Below are 15,580 nucleotides of genomic sequence, written 5' to 3'. Positions count from 1 at the left end.
AGTCAGATACGACTAGACTTAATGTCAAGAGAAACCTTTACCTTTACATAACTATACAAATAGTTGAAGTGTAATACTTTTCGCTTCCAAAATACCTTCTTAAAGTAATAAACATGCTGTCTTTTCTTTGCCCAAATATGTAATTTACTTTAACATACATAATATGCCCACAGGAGGGCAGTGCAGATTTCCACAGATGAAAAAGGAGTGCCTTTAAAAAGGGACATGAAGGCTTATCTAGTAAGGGATCAATTCCCTAGAGAGGGAAAAGTCCCTGGAAGTACTGAAGCTTTCTAATTCTTTTTGTTTTGATTTTATCTGCATGTTCATGGTTTTGCAACCAGAGATTTTCTCAGAATATACCAGGTTTTGCTCTGTTCTTCCCCCTCCTTTCTAACTGGACTCAGGCAACTGACTTCCACCAATTTCCATGGTAGCCTTTGTAATATTATTTGCTAATAATTGTAATATTATTTGCCAAGTATTAGCATCATTTTCTTTTGTTGCTAGCATTTCTCCTCCCCCCCCCCCCCCCATTTCTGTTAGTCTGGATCCTGAGGAAAATATTTTTTCTTGATAGTGAGAAATTTAGTTAATTTCAAGATAATACAAATATACAGCCATAGAGAGGTACATTTCATTTCAGAAACCACTGGGTTAATTTAAACTGACCTGGAGAGTGGGAATGAAGAATACTTGGTAACCCCGGAGTAAACAGACAAACTAGAGTTGGAAATTGACCCAGGAACGGCCAGTAACGGATGAAGATTTGAATGAGAGGACATCGTTTCTTTTTAAATTGTTTATTATGCTCTGTCGTTTATGTTTAATTTGCACTTGATGTTTTTGCTTTATTAATGTATTTTGTTTCGGCATCAAATTGTGCCGACTGTGTATACCGCCCTGAGTCACCTTCGGGCTGAAATGGGCAGGATAGAAATAATGTAAATAAATAAATAATAATAAATAAATAATGCCAGGTGTTCCCCAAGAGCGGATTACAGAATATATTTATGGCAAACGTTCAGTGCTGTTATACAAATTAACAAAGACAGACAAACATAGACAGAGGCAAGGCTTCCTTCTTTTTTTCATTTCTGGCACTTGGAGGCTGTGCTCGAGTCGGTCATGGAGAAGTGCTGTTGTTCCATTTTTCCATGCCAAGGAGCCTGTTGTCCTTGGGCGCCTTGCTGGCATGCCCTCAGGGATGCTTTTTACCTCTCCATGAAAGCAGTACCTATTTATCTACTCACATTACTATTTTCAAGCAGAAGAGCTAGGGCTGATGGCAGGAACTCACCCTACCCACAGCTTGAACTGCCAACCTTCCAGTCGGCAAGATTTTCTGTAGCCGACGGTTTAACCCATTGTGCTAACGGCAGCCCCTAAGAAATAATCTGGGATTCGGAAATACCCTGTACATCTACAAAATAATAATTTTTTTGCACAGGAGAAAAACCTGGTACTTTCAGATACCTTTTCTTGTCTGGAGAGGCTCTGAATTAACATGGAAAACAAACAAAAGCACACTAAAATTGCTGGGACAGCAGCTGAAACACAGTAGCAATATTAATTCTCACATCAAGCATATATTTGCATTTCTATGTTAATCTTCACAGACAACAATGTAATATGATAATTAATCCTTTCTCTCCTCCTCTATATGAAGATGTAGATTTGCAATAATATTTATGCTGAAACACACTCTGCAGAAAGGCAGCAATATCTCTGTTTTGTAGGGTTATAGAGACCAGTCAACCAAATATTAACGTAGCACAAAATGAAAATAATGAATGAATAATTTCTGCCAGATGATGAAATTATGATTAGTACATTTTTTTCTTTGTGCCTTATCATAAGTATGGGGAAATTGAAATGTAGCATGATATTAGAGCTTGGAAAAATAATTATTTATATAGACTATGTCTCTCAGAATCCCTAATGCCATTGTTTGCTAGGGATTCTCAGAGTTGTCACAAAAAATAATAACATTTCCAAACCTGAAAATTGATACGAAGATAACATATCTGAATAGTTTACAAAGTGTTCTTCAAGAATATAATTACAATATTCCAACTACTGTATGAGTTCATTGCAGGAAAATGTCAGCATGCTTAAGTTCTGAAAAGGATAGCTGTATTCAGTACATATAAATCTATACATGACAGCCACTCTTTTATGTAATTCTTGTAAATTAGAAAAGCGCATTTTCTTACTTTTCCTCCTAAAAAACTGGATGTGATTCCAGTTTTTGAAATGAGAAATTGAGGCTGAGGGATATTGATTTGTAATGTCAACATGATGGAATTTGAACTCGTATCCACACCACACTTAGATCAGACTCCATATATAGGTACTTTGCCCACTGAAAAAAATGAGTAAAGGTTCATGAAAAACATCTTTAAAGTCCTGTAAGCACATAAATTAGGTAACACGAGTTTTGTTCCTGGGTTATAAATGTAATTTCCTAATTGGTTCTATCATAAAAACATGGGAAAAGTTTATTAAACTGCAAAAACTTTGTTTTTGTGGTCTGCATAAAAGTTAAAAATGGTATATTTTCATTAAAGAAAATTACAAAGTGCCTCGACTGAAGGAAATAATAGTATTATCCTCAGCCACAAAAACAAAGTTTCTGGAGTATAACAACCATTTTCAAAGTAAGTACCGCACAATTAAACAGGAAATAACACTTTCAAACCAGGAACAGATTTTTTTATAAATTTTGTTACATAGTGTAATCAGACTGCATATTCCTCACTAAATCTCTTCCATTACTTGCCTTGTCTGTTTATTATTTACTAACCCCTTGTGTCGTCTCTTTGTATATATGTCTAATTTATCAGTTTCTTGTAGATTGTCAGCAGCCTGCTGCCTCCATACCGCCACTCGGCTCACAACTAGCCAGGAGGCAAGACTGTCCGACTGTCAGGTAATGTACTAACTCTTCTGTCTTCTCCTGTCGGACCTCACTGCATGCTGTTACTAGTGTGTCACAGGCAATAACTGCATTTCCCCATTCCTTTCCTATTCACTTAGCACTCCCAATCCTACCTAAACTCTGTCTTCCTACTCCCCGTTTTTGTATTTTTTGCATTTACAAAACAACAAGTAGAACAATAATAAATATATGTATATTCATAATACAGGTGGAGTCTCCCTTATCTGAAATGCTTGAGACTAGAAGTTTTTTTTTTAATTCAGGTGGGAAAGAGGGCTAGCTACACATCTAGCAATGGCTGAGTTTGACTTAAGGAGCTGCCAGAAATTTGAAAGAGAAAAGTGAATGTTGGTAGGACTGTGGGTCTTGCAGGTTGTTACAGAAAGCCCCTGTAAAAAGCAGGTTTTGGAGGAGGGGAAATGTCTCCGGCTGCTAATAGTAATGTTGGAAAGCTCCAACTGTTCAGCCATGCCATGCCACACTTCCTTCTGCACAACCAATGGTGGCACACAGCAAGGTGGGAGCCCTGGAAATGGGTTGAAGGATGAGCGCAACATAGATTGGGTCAAAAAATTGGAGCAAGAGCTTCTTGAGAAAAGCTAACTGAGTCTTGTGTGTGTGACTAGCCCTATTCCCTTAAAAGCAGAAGTGGTAGCACCAGCAAAAAGTTGGTTTTTGGAATCTTTCAGATTTTGGATTTCCAGAAAACTGAGATACAACCAGTATACAACCACCAGATACCCATACAATGCAGTATTCTTGTACATGCTGCACACAGAGGAAAGAGTACATGAGTAAAAAAAAAACCCTCCCACTTTGTGTGTAGAGGGTGTGCAGCCCTTTGCAATAGGTTATGCTCAAGTTGTGGCTCTCCAGCTGTTTGTACCTCCAACTCCCAGAAACCCTAATGAGCTTGTTTAATTGTCAGGAATTCTGGGAGCTTAAGGCCCAAGCAGTTGGAGGGCCGCAGTTTGAGAATGCCCGCTTTACATTATCAAAGTTCCAGGTACACGAAAGACAACAGTATTGTGCATGGCAAGTCAAAACAGAGGCAGCCTTGTGGTTTGCCGATTAAGGTAGTTAAGGCATGCAGGAATGTCCAAAAGAGAAGGCTAACAGGCAGATACCATCTGGTAGGTAACTGTGGAAGACAAGGTTTAAGAGTCAGGTTTCTGTTATGTGTGTAGCATATTTAAATAGCATGTTGTTGTGCTCACCCAGAGTACTTCTGTGTTTATTTTCTTTTTCCAAAAATGAACAATTCTGGCTCAGACTAATCCCTGGCATCTCCAAGACCTCTACAACCATGGATCACTACTAATCAGTGTAGATCAGGAGTAGGACTCTTGTAGTCCTCCAATGTTGTTAGGCTGCAGTTCCCAGCACTCCTCGCCATTACCTGTGGCAGTTGTTCTCAACTTGTGGGTCCTCATTGACTCCCAGAAATCCTAACAGCTGGTAAACTGGCTGGAATTTCTGGGCGCTGTAGGCCAAAATACATGGGGACCCTCAGGTTGAGAACCACTGACCTATGCTGTCCAAGGGTGCTCGGAGATATAGCCCAACAACATCTGGATATCCACATTGTTCTCATCCCTAGTGTACATCATATTTAGTGATAACCGGACCAGATGAAAGGAGGGGCAGCTTCCTCTCTTCCTGAACAATCAGCAGCATTGGAAAGATCTGGACAATAGCATGCAGAGGAATGTAAAAACCCTCCCATACACACTGGTTTTCTACAACTCACTGATAATCAAAATAATGAATATTATTTTTAAAATTGAGAGTTAATCAGTAATCCTTTTTATGCTAAAGAAGAAATGATGATTTATTCATCTAACTGATTAATCTACTAAAATACTCTTTGGTTCTATGCGACTTGCACAAGAAATCATATTCATACTAGATTGAAAAGGCTTCCTTCATTCTAATGAAGTATTAGGATTTTAAGTAATTTATAGCAGTCTGCATCTAGATGTGATCTGCCATTCAGACCTGAAGGCAGCGTAATTCGTTTGAGCAGACAACATAGGATATATTCACTGTTGCAGAAACATCTTGCAATATTTGCTTAAGAACGGAATTTATTTCCAAGAGAACAATGTTTACCAAAGATCTGACAGGGTGCGGTTCAGTTACTCATATCTTGTTGGACAACTTTTGAAAAATCCATAGCAGAACAGAAAACAGCCATAGCAAACTATAATACTTAATCCATCTAAGTCCAATTTGGAAAGAAAGCTAATGTTTTTCCAAAGAGTGGTGCTTCATAATTCCTATTTGTAGGAGTTTGCTCATAAGAGAGAGAGAAAAGGGGGTTTCTTCATTCTCTTGAGACACCCCCCCCCCCATACAGTTTCACCTTTGCTTGCAGGATTTTTTAATCAATGGTTAGGAATAGTCCTTTGGATGTTCCTATCAGTGGCCCACAAATTGTTAATGTAGGTGTAAACATAGACAGGTGGAACAGTAGGACATTTTACAGCTTAGTACAAAAATATAGAAATATTTCCACATTGCCTCTGTTAAATGAGATTAAAACTGCTTGAAAAAAAGGGATATGTGTTTGAATGTTCTCTGAAATAGATTGCTTCCTTCATGATCCTTTGGTTAATGAAAATAAATACAGATTGCATCCTACTAGCTTGCAACATGTCTTTTATAGCTTCCATATTCAAATTACAATGTAATAAAACATTATCCCTGATGGCCCAGTGGATTAAACTGCTGAGCTGCTGAACTTGCTGACCAAAAGGTTGGTGGTTTGAATCCAGGGAGTGGGGCAAGCTCCCGCTGTTAGCCCCAGCTTCTGCCAGCCTAGCAGTTTGAAAACATGCAAATGTGAGTAGTTCAATAAGTACTGCTTCTGCGGGAAGGTAACGGCGCTCCATGCAGTCATGCTGGCCACATGACTTTGGAAGTTTAGAAATGGAGATGAACACCACCCCTGAGAGTCAGACACGACTAGACTTAATATTAGGGGAAACCTTTATAAATGTAATAATAATAATAATAATAATAATAATAACTAGAGTAAAATAATGTAATAAAATAATATTAATAATAATAGAGTAAAATAATGTAAATGTAACAAGAACAACAACAAGAACAACAGAGTAAAATTATAAATAACTTTGACTTTAGTATAAGCTGAGGGGAGCTTTATTCTTTCTTTTTTACCTTCTCTCTAGCTAGCAACTTTGTAGATACAGAAATTGTTGTGTTTAGTGGTCTTCTGTAACTCGGTTCATATCTTCTTGTGTAACAGTAATAAGCATCCCTTGGATAGGCTTTTTTTTAAAAAAGAAAGTTCTTGTTTCCCTTCTGGGTCCATGCAATGTTTAGTCTAGTTTAAAATTTAAAACCAGTAGGGTTTTGTTGGACATTATGGGCTGAAATCCTCCCTGAAAATTTTGGGAGATGTATGAGGTCTGTCAACCTTTTTAAAAGGATTGTTTTACTTTTAATACAACAATCCCATATGAGTCTGCATCTCCCTGTTTTGTGAGTGCTTATGTAACCCATGTTTAAAATGGCAAGCACTGAAAAAATATTTTTTCACCTATAGCATGTGAGAACCTTAGCACAGTGGATATTTGGATTGTATTACTGTCCAGTACATGCTTTACAGCTTCGCTTTCCCAGCAACAATATTCAGGCATATCTCAGTTAAGAAAGTTTTTGATTTAAAAGGATGTGTGTGTGTGTATTATGCCTATCCATTTTGCCATCTTTTCTGAATGAAAGTTTTGTACAAAAAACCCCCACAAACAAACAAGCAAACAACAGCATTGACATTGGAAGGACGGGAAAAGAAGGCTGATGGAAAATACACAGATTTTTGGTGTAATGGTGCAGCTGTGTGTCTAAAGTAAACAATGCAATAAAGCTGAAGCTGGGAAAGAATAGGCTTGTATCCCAGCCAATGCTACTGTGGCTGTATGTGCCTCCTGGCAACAGGCAAGGTAAACAGCAGCTGACTCTATAATCCCTTACTATAAATGCATGAACATCAAAACAGAAAAGGGCAAAGCAAATTGAGACAGCTTCACCATCTACTTCCAGCATGTTATAAAAGGATAGATCCAGAAATTTGGCCAATGAAATGAAAACACTGTAATGAGAAAAGTAGATACTGGTGAAAGAGGAACAAATTATCCCCTGACACATTTTGAAAGAAGCTTTAAATTGGTCTCTGTGCAGTCTGCCATTTTTTTTATTCTGTGTGCAAGATGTACTTAATTTAGTTCTTTCATTTCACATGTGCATATTGTTTGTTTTGGCTAAATCATTAGCTGAAACATGTTGAAGCACTGTTCTTTTGTGTAGTGGAGGATAATGACATTTTTCATTCAATATTTTTACTGGTACCAAATTTTCTGTTAAAGAAGTAATTGCCCAGGAACACAACCACTTTGTTAACCGGGTTGTTGTTGTTGCCATTGTTGCGTGCTTTCACATCATTTCTAAGCTGTAAGCCTTGCCTCCTACATAAATGGGAAATGACTTAAAGTCACAGCTACCCCAAAAGGCATTTGTACACAGCACCAGAATCCACTCTGAAGTGGGTTTAAGTAACCCACTTCAGCATGGATTTCCAACCCCACTCCCCCCAAAACCACTGGCATTCCCAGAGGAGAGAGGGTCTACATGCCATCTCGATCCAAATCAGAATGGCATGTACCTACCCCGAAGCCCCCAATTTACCCCTAAAAGTAAAGTAAAAGGTACCTGGCCACAATAAGGTATTCCCTCATGTCCTACTGGTGTGAGGATATGATATGCCAAGAGGGAGAAGCCAAGGAGGAAAACTCTCCTACTCCCATCTCCTGGCATGTCATTTCCTTGGGCCCGGAGGGTGCAAGGAGGCAACTTATGATGGCCAGGTACCTTTTACTTTTCTTTTAGGGTTAAATTGGGGGGCTTTGGGGGGCTACATGCCATTCTGATTTGAAGGGGGGCATCCCAGACCTTTGGGCTCCAGGAGCCCAAAAGGTTTGGAATGACAATGGGGACTCATTATATGGAAGTGAGTCCCCACAGGCCCAATACCCCATTAGACCCAGTCCTTTCTGGTTTATTATTGGTTTATTCTGAATTATGTCCTTTTTACCAGAGACATTGTTTGGACTCCTTTGGTAAAAACCAAACCAAATCCTGGGATATGGCCCTGTCTGGATGAGCCCAAAGACAACCCTTCCACAGCTTTTCTTGTCAAAATTTGTCCACAGGCCTTTGTGTGTGACATACCTGTGGTCACCCAGTGGGTTTCCATGGCTGAACCGGGTCAAAACCTGGTCTCCGGGGTTGTAATTCAAACTCAAAACATCACAGCATTCAAGCTTTCTGAATAAGACTCAGTGAATTCCTCTGGAAAACATTCAGTAGCTAAGTAAAGTTGAGCTGTGTTGTGGTTTGTAACCATATTCAACCTGGGTAGAAATTTAACAGCTGCAGTATCTTTAGCCACGGGCTATGTCAGAAAAGCTGCACATTGTTTTGTTTGCCAGGGAAAACAAAACACAATGATAATTATGAATGCTTTGTCCAGAATGGAAAGTATCACTGTGTTCATTTAAATAGGCTCAATCTTTGGATTATGAGTTTAATAACCCATGTATTTGTCCCAATCTTATTTAATCTTTTTTGGCTTTAAAGTTGGATGATTTGGAAAAAGAGAGAAAGATAATTACATTACATAAAATATATTTCTCTCTTTTCCAACATTTAGAAAATAGGATGTTTATTAATAACAGTGCTATTCATCCTGTTAGTAGTGCTTTAATGTCAACTCCCTAAACATGCTAAGCCTTGACTTAACTGTATTTCATTTGGTACACTAGATGATAACTTTGCTTGTCATATTTATTTGATAATCCAATGGAATTTTAAAATGAAATAAAATCTTTACTTGGTTTTCAGATGTGTAGTGCTGAACATAGGGGCTGGATTAGCCTAGCCACCTTTAACAGGGCTGTGGTTTAAGGCAGTGTTTCTCAACCTTCCTAGTATCGCAACCCCTTAATACAGTTCCTCATGTTGTGGTGACCCCCAACCATAAAATTATGCCCAAACTTGAACACCGGTGGAATTTAGAGAAATAGGCCTTGACATTTGTGAGTTGTAGTTGCTGGGATTTATAGTTCACCTACAATCAAAGAGCCCCTTGAACCCCACCAGCGATAGAATTGGGCCAAACTTCCCACACAGAAGCCCCATGACCAACAGAAAATACTGTGCTTTCTGATGGTTTTTGGTGACCCCTCTGACGCCCCCTCGTGACCCCCCCCCCCCAGGGGTCCCAACCCCTAGGTTGAGAAACGATGGTTTAAGGGATTTTTGATCGTACTATTGATTCTTTTCTGTTTTTTAAACCAATAGATCATTGTCTGTATTGCACCAATACACATTCCGCATAAAAATGATGACACATTGTGAGAGTATTCAAAGGCAATCCTGTATCTCTTCAGAAGAAAAGATTCCTTCAGTGTGCATATATGTTTGTCTGACAACTTGGGCATGTATTTTAAACATTTCTTCCCTTCTTTTAATTTTCAGTCCTGATGTAGCTTGTCCAGAAGAACAGCCACATTCCAGCTCTCAGTGTACCCCCCTCAGTTGTCTACCTAAACCGCCTCCTTAACCCTAGTCTTCATATGCAACCTAAGAGTTGGGGGGGCACCCCACACAATACAAACTGAGTCGGAGATCTCACAGCAAAGGTACAGTTTGCGCCGAAGGAACCAGCAGGCATGACTGCCTTGTTGCTGTATCGATGAGTCCGGACACATATCTGCAGTCTTCAACAACTGAGGATGTGTGGAAGAACATAAAGCACAGTGCCCAAACTGTTGAGAAGATCTTCAAGGTTCCTCTGGTTATACCCAGATAGACATGTCTGCAGTTTGGACGTTAAAACCTGTTCCTCCCAGCCGTTCAGCTTGTGCTACTAGTGAGTTGAGAACCTAAACTACTAACAAGCAGAACAAAGAAAGTACGATACAAAACCTTAGTTTGACAGTCTATTTTCAAGCACCAACTTGAGTTTTCCGTTCTATGATTTGTTACATTGTCTTTTTGTTGTTGTTTTAATTATATTTGCACCATGAGTTTACATTTTCTTAAAAACTGTCCTTGGTATGTGTTTTTATTCTATTAATATTTTAAGTGGTGCATTAGAAATATTTTTTTTCCTCGCCAGTTAGGGTTTTTATTTTGCAATCGAAGATTGTTCACTTGGCCAAAGAGTGTGGCCTGGTATTGTTGTTGTTTTCTTAATTGCACAAAAAATGTTGAAACTGAGTTGAATTGGAATGTGAACTTTGGGGCATTCCAGAGAAAGTTGGATGTGCCTGAATCCCATTGAAATAAAATAGGCACAGAGCATAACATTTTAATTCCATTGATTTCAATAGAATTTTGGTGTGCCTAACTTTCTCTGTATTGTGCCCACTGACATGTACTTTTCTGCTGCACTGGCATTGTTTACGCACTTGTTTTATAACTAATATGAAGTTAGCTGCTAATTGTTTTGCTAGTTCATTGGAATCTGATTGAGCCTAAAAATGGTTTTCTTGAACAATGCATTAATGATGGTTTCTTTGTGTTTAACTTTCAGTTTTAGGTGGGATTTTTTTGGCGATCCCCTCCTTCTTTTTTCCTTCCCTTTTTTATTTGTGTGTGTGTGTCTCAGATGAGCTGATGACTTGGTGCTGTTCTTTTTTTCTGTTTGGTATTTGGAAAAACAATTGTAAATGAACTTGAAATATGCTGTGGTTTATTTTTTACTGAAATGTTTAGGATGTTTTTCACTTGCTGCTCCCAAATTCAGTGTTACCAGGTTAAAGGCCTTATTTTGGCAGAAAAGGTAAGAAAAGAGAGTTAACCAAGTGTGACAAAATTTTTAGTTTCCAGTTGCATGTAGAAGTGAAGGTAACTAAGTTAAAAAAAAAAGTCTGATAGCTGGGATGGAAGGTTCTTGCTGTAGTGCATTTTTTCCTTGCCAAAATTCCCAAAAGCTATAGAGATCTAGCTCATTGTCAGTTCAATGACAAATACTCAGGTGAAACACAATACACAGTTTCTGTCCCCATGCTACATGGTACTCCTGCTCTAAGATTCCCTCCTTTAACAGCTTTTTTTTGAAGTGCAGTGGATATAAAGAACATGAAGGATGATGAATTTATTTTGCACAATGCTCAGAAGCAAATCACATTGCTGGCTAAGCTTTGAGTTATCACTTTGAGCCTTCTGCTGGGTTCCCCAGAGATAATGCTACCCAGGATTCTTAGCAGAGTTCTTGCTCTCAATCAGGTAGCCTTAATACATTTTAAATAAGAAAGGCCTGGGCACATGTAAGTTTCCTTATCTGCTGTACAGGTTCGGAGGAGAGAAATGGCAAAATATCCTGAGCTATGCATCCATTTTGAAAGAAATCAAAAGAAGCCGGGAGAATTTTGCCTGAACCATTTGAATCTGAGAGGAACGTCAGCCAAGAAATCAGAAAGTCTAGTTGGCTAATCTTTGTGCCTAACAATCATTATCATGAAAAACCAGTAACCAAGGTGCTAAACACAGGATTATCCTAATCAGCAATTCATGTATTATAATTTCATCAGAGCAGTTGAGCTTTTCTAAGAGACAGAGGTGAAAAGTAATTCTGCAATGGAGTCCACAATCCATTCGAAAGCATCCTCTTTGCTCCTTAAGGATAAATATCACAGGGGCTTAATGAAATGGAAATATACTGACTTTAAAGGGTTTGCGTCTGGTACAGTTCTTCTGTTAAAAAGGTAACAGCCATTTGCACGTATTCATGTGTTTCCATGTTGATTATCTTGTGATACAATTCAAATGTTAATGTTCATATTCTTTTGTAAAGGAGGAAAGACTGTCTACAAATTCTTATATTTTAACAACATCTGGGTTTGCCAATTACATCTGTAAATTGGGCTTTTGTGTTTACAAATTAGTTACTATGCAGATGAACTGACAATGTCTGTTTGTGTGCTGGGTGTGTCAGCTATAAGCATATTTCATCCATCCCAGTGAACCGCTGATCACATTGACTTTAAAAGGATCTGGAATCCCATCCAGGAGCAGAGGTGTCAATTCAGTGTTCAATATTTTGTCGAAGGCTTTCATGGCTAGAATCACCGGGTTGCTGTTAGTTTTCCAGACTGTCTGGCCATGCTCTAGAAGCGTTCTCGCCTGACGTTTTGCCTACATCTATGACAGGCATCCTCAGAGATTGTGAGGTCTCTTGGAAACTAGGCAAGTGAGGTTTTCTACAGATATATAAATCTCACTTGCCTACAACAGACCTCACAACTTTCATAGATGTGGGTAGAATGTCAGGAGATAATGCTTCTGGAACATGGCCATACAGCCCAGAAAACTCACAGCAACCCAATTCAATGTTGGTAAACACTCAAATGGACCACATGGAGATTTGTTTGATTTGAATGGTCACTGTTTTATCCTACATTATGTGGTATCCAAGACTCCACAGATACAAAATATGCACAATCATGTCCCTTAGTATTAAGTAGTATTGACATGAATGTGCACATGTCAGTGTTTTTTGCATTCATGTTACTACCATTTAATAATATGGGGCATGATGATCTGAGGTCCGTTGAATTCACAAATTTAAAAACTACAGATCTGGAGAGATCATTTGGTTCTTACCCATGGAGAACAATAGATTTTAAAAGAACTTTGCTCTGGATGAATCATGTCCCTTATTTATTATGACACCATCATAGAGATAATTCAACTGGGCCAAAGTACAACTCAGAATGTTTGGACAGGTTAGAGGAAAGTGTTTGTGTATTTCAAATATGAAAAATATTGTCACTCTTGTATTAGTTGCGCTATAGCTAATTTTCCTTATGAACCATAATTTGGAATGATAATAAATATAGGAAATAAACCCCATTGAATGCAGTGGGGCTTTGTTCCCATGGATAGGACTATATCCTGAAACTTCACTCCTAAGCACACTTGCTTCAAACCTGAAAGTCAGAGGTCTCGAATCTAAGTTTACATATTGAGAACATCAGTTTCTTTATAATGTAGATTGTAATCTGAAGCAGTGGATGCGGAGAGATCGTTATTCTGAAATGGTGATTAAACATATTGGAAAGTATAATTAGGTTATATTAGGTTAAACTTTCTAAAGGGAAGAACTGTAAATGACATTTGAATATCAACAGCAATATACCCCAATTCAAAGATTACTATAAGCATGTGTATGTTCACCCACAATGCGCAAGAGCAATGAGGTGAGGGTGAAAAACCCATGCAGATTGGCTTTGTAGGACCTCAATATCCCCAGTGCCAGTTTTCATGCCTGGGATGTAGACCTCGGTATATTTGTCTTGTGCAGCCATGGGATCCATTCAGATCTCTATGAACAAATAGATACTTCTCGATGTGGAAAGCTCCTACTCTGTACTTAAAGCAAAAGCTGGGTTATCAATATACTGAAAGGCGAATTGCTAGAAACTCAAGATTAAGAGGAATCAGAAAGTGATGAGAATGATTGAAAGTGACAAAGTTGGCGGTAACATTCAAAAAGCCCCTTATACAAACTCTTGGCTATTTATAACCAGGAAGGCACCTTCTTTTAGCCAACTTTTTTTTGGACAAAATGAATTTTTTCAACAAAGTTAGCTTAAGTGGACTTTACAAGTATTAGTAACATGGGATGTATGTCCAACATCAGGACAGGAGGAGACCAATGTTTTACTAAATACTAGGCTAGTGGTTCCCAACCTGTGGGTCCCCAGGTGTTTTGGCCTCCAACTCCCAGAAATCCCAGCCAGTTTATGAGCTGTTAGGATTTCTGGGAGTTGAAGGCCAAAACATCTGGAGACCCACACATTGAGAACCATTGGACTAGACAATCCTGTACTATTGAAGCCTATAATATTTCTGTCTAGCTGTTAATCTAATTCTACAAATGTTATTAGTTGATACTGATGACTGCTGTACGATTGTTTTATTTTAAATTATTTTGTTTCCTTTGGTTATAAAAGTGTTAAGTTATTTCAGAATTCGAAGCACTGCAGACCTGCATTAGAAGCACAGCCATTTTGTTATATTTATTTTTAAAACAGCATTTTCCCCTTCCCCACAATTGTGCATCTACTTTATCTGAAAGGAGCGTATGGCTTTCAGAATTTCCCCTCCATTATTAAACTGTTTGGGTTAAATATTCTGCGTGATGTGTATAAAAAAAGATAAGCAATGAATTGCATTTAGCACCAAGGCTGAATGCATCTAAATATGCAATATAAAAAAAGCTTGCATGATGTAATTTCATGTACCCTTTCCCATAACGTCAAAGATGAAGCTAGAAAATTCTTATTTCATGAGATTATTCTTTTCCCCTCCCTAAATATTGGAAATGCATGTCTGATACAACGCCCATTAAGAGATGCACGGCTTAATTGCATTTTAATCTCTCTCCTCCAGAGTTCTTCAAAATTCTCTCTATTAAATCTGAAGGCGAGAGTGTGATAAATTGACAAGATACAAAGGGAAAATGACATATTTGGAAATTGGAGTTTATTTTCTGTCTGACCCTATAGAAATTAGAGCCTTGTGTTTCAATTAGTGTGTTGACAGGAAGGTACATACGCTGTTCGTTATTATGCACTAATAGAAATTGCACTGATTATTTTGATATTTTGCAACACAAAGATTTGGTTTTGTCGAAACCTTATTATTAATTCTGTTTTGAAGATTTGCCAAAAATGTTTTGGAATCAATCTTGCCAACAGTGGTATGGGAGGAGAGGAAGAGGGAAAAATAAGAATAATCTAGCTTTTAACAAAATATTTATTCATGGGTATGGCTTTGTGCACCATATCTTTGAATAAACAAAACAACACCTCACTAGTAATAGATCTAGTGCTTCAAACCATGTGGTTTGACTGTTAAAAGGTTGACTAAATTGATCCTTTGTAAAAAAAATTAAATTAAAATCTTCATGTTTTGTGAATTTTGTAATCTATGAATGTTCCCCTTTGCATGAATATCTTTATCTAATCGACCACACGAAAGGACGTATTGTGTTATATCCAAATGGGTTTAAATACTGGTGCAGTTTGCGTTAAAACACAATTTGTATGCTATACATTTGCCTGCTGTAAAGGTTGGCTATTCCTAAACTGAATTGAAGTTCTGTTGTAATGCCTTTATGAGGTTGGATGGAGTATTTCTAGATGGTGGAGAATACAAATAGATGTGCTCATTGACTTAAAGACTGAATGTTAGAAACTTTTATTGTGTTGCAACTCTAATTTTAAGGCAAGACTATCTACTAATTTTGGATTCCCAAACCATTTGATCTGAACGCTCTGAAAAAAATTGCCATGTCAAGCCCTTTCCCATCCTGGTCTTTATACATGTGGACAATCCTAGGCGAATTTCCTTGTGAGGGAATCATGTATTGTTACATGGACGATTGTGCAGTTTGAATGGTTGAGAAACGAAAACAGTCCAGAACGGAAAACAATGAAATTAGAAGCTAATATACTGGTTCTTACATCATTATGTTTCAACTAAAATTATGGTGTAATGCATAACTATCCCAGTAAATAAACTGGTCATCTTTTGTTCATTGAA

The 15,580-nt window shown here is 38.0% G+C and overlaps 1 protein-coding gene across 7 annotated transcripts in view; it reads left to right on the top strand.

The window, feature by feature from the left end:
* The window catches only part of BICD1 (BICD cargo adaptor 1), a 133,548-nt gene extending 117,968 nt beyond the window's left edge, over positions 1–15,580 (top strand). For 2 of the 7 annotated variants that reach the window (XM_060776787.2, XM_060776786.2), the window contains 2 exons: positions 2,857–2,932; positions 9,503–15,580. In XM_060776787.2, coding sequence (XP_060632770.2) covers positions 2,857–2,932; positions 9,503–9,587 — 161 coding nt within the window. In that variant the 3' untranslated portion in view covers positions 9,588–15,580. Of the gene's footprint in view, positions 1–2,846; positions 2,933–9,502 lie in introns of all 7 variants that reach the window. The other 5 variants (XM_060776791.2, XM_060776793.2, XM_060776792.2 and 2 more) reach the window with 4 other exon arrangements.

This window comes from Anolis sagrei, chromosome 5 (genome assembly GCF_037176765.1).
Source record: "Anolis sagrei isolate rAnoSag1 chromosome 5, rAnoSag1.mat, whole genome shotgun sequence".
NCBI classification, from domain to species: Eukaryota; Metazoa; Chordata; class Lepidosauria; order Squamata; family Dactyloidae; genus Anolis; species Anolis sagrei.
The sequence above is the reverse complement of the archived record's forward strand: the minus strand, read 5'-3'. Positions and strand labels throughout refer to the sequence as shown.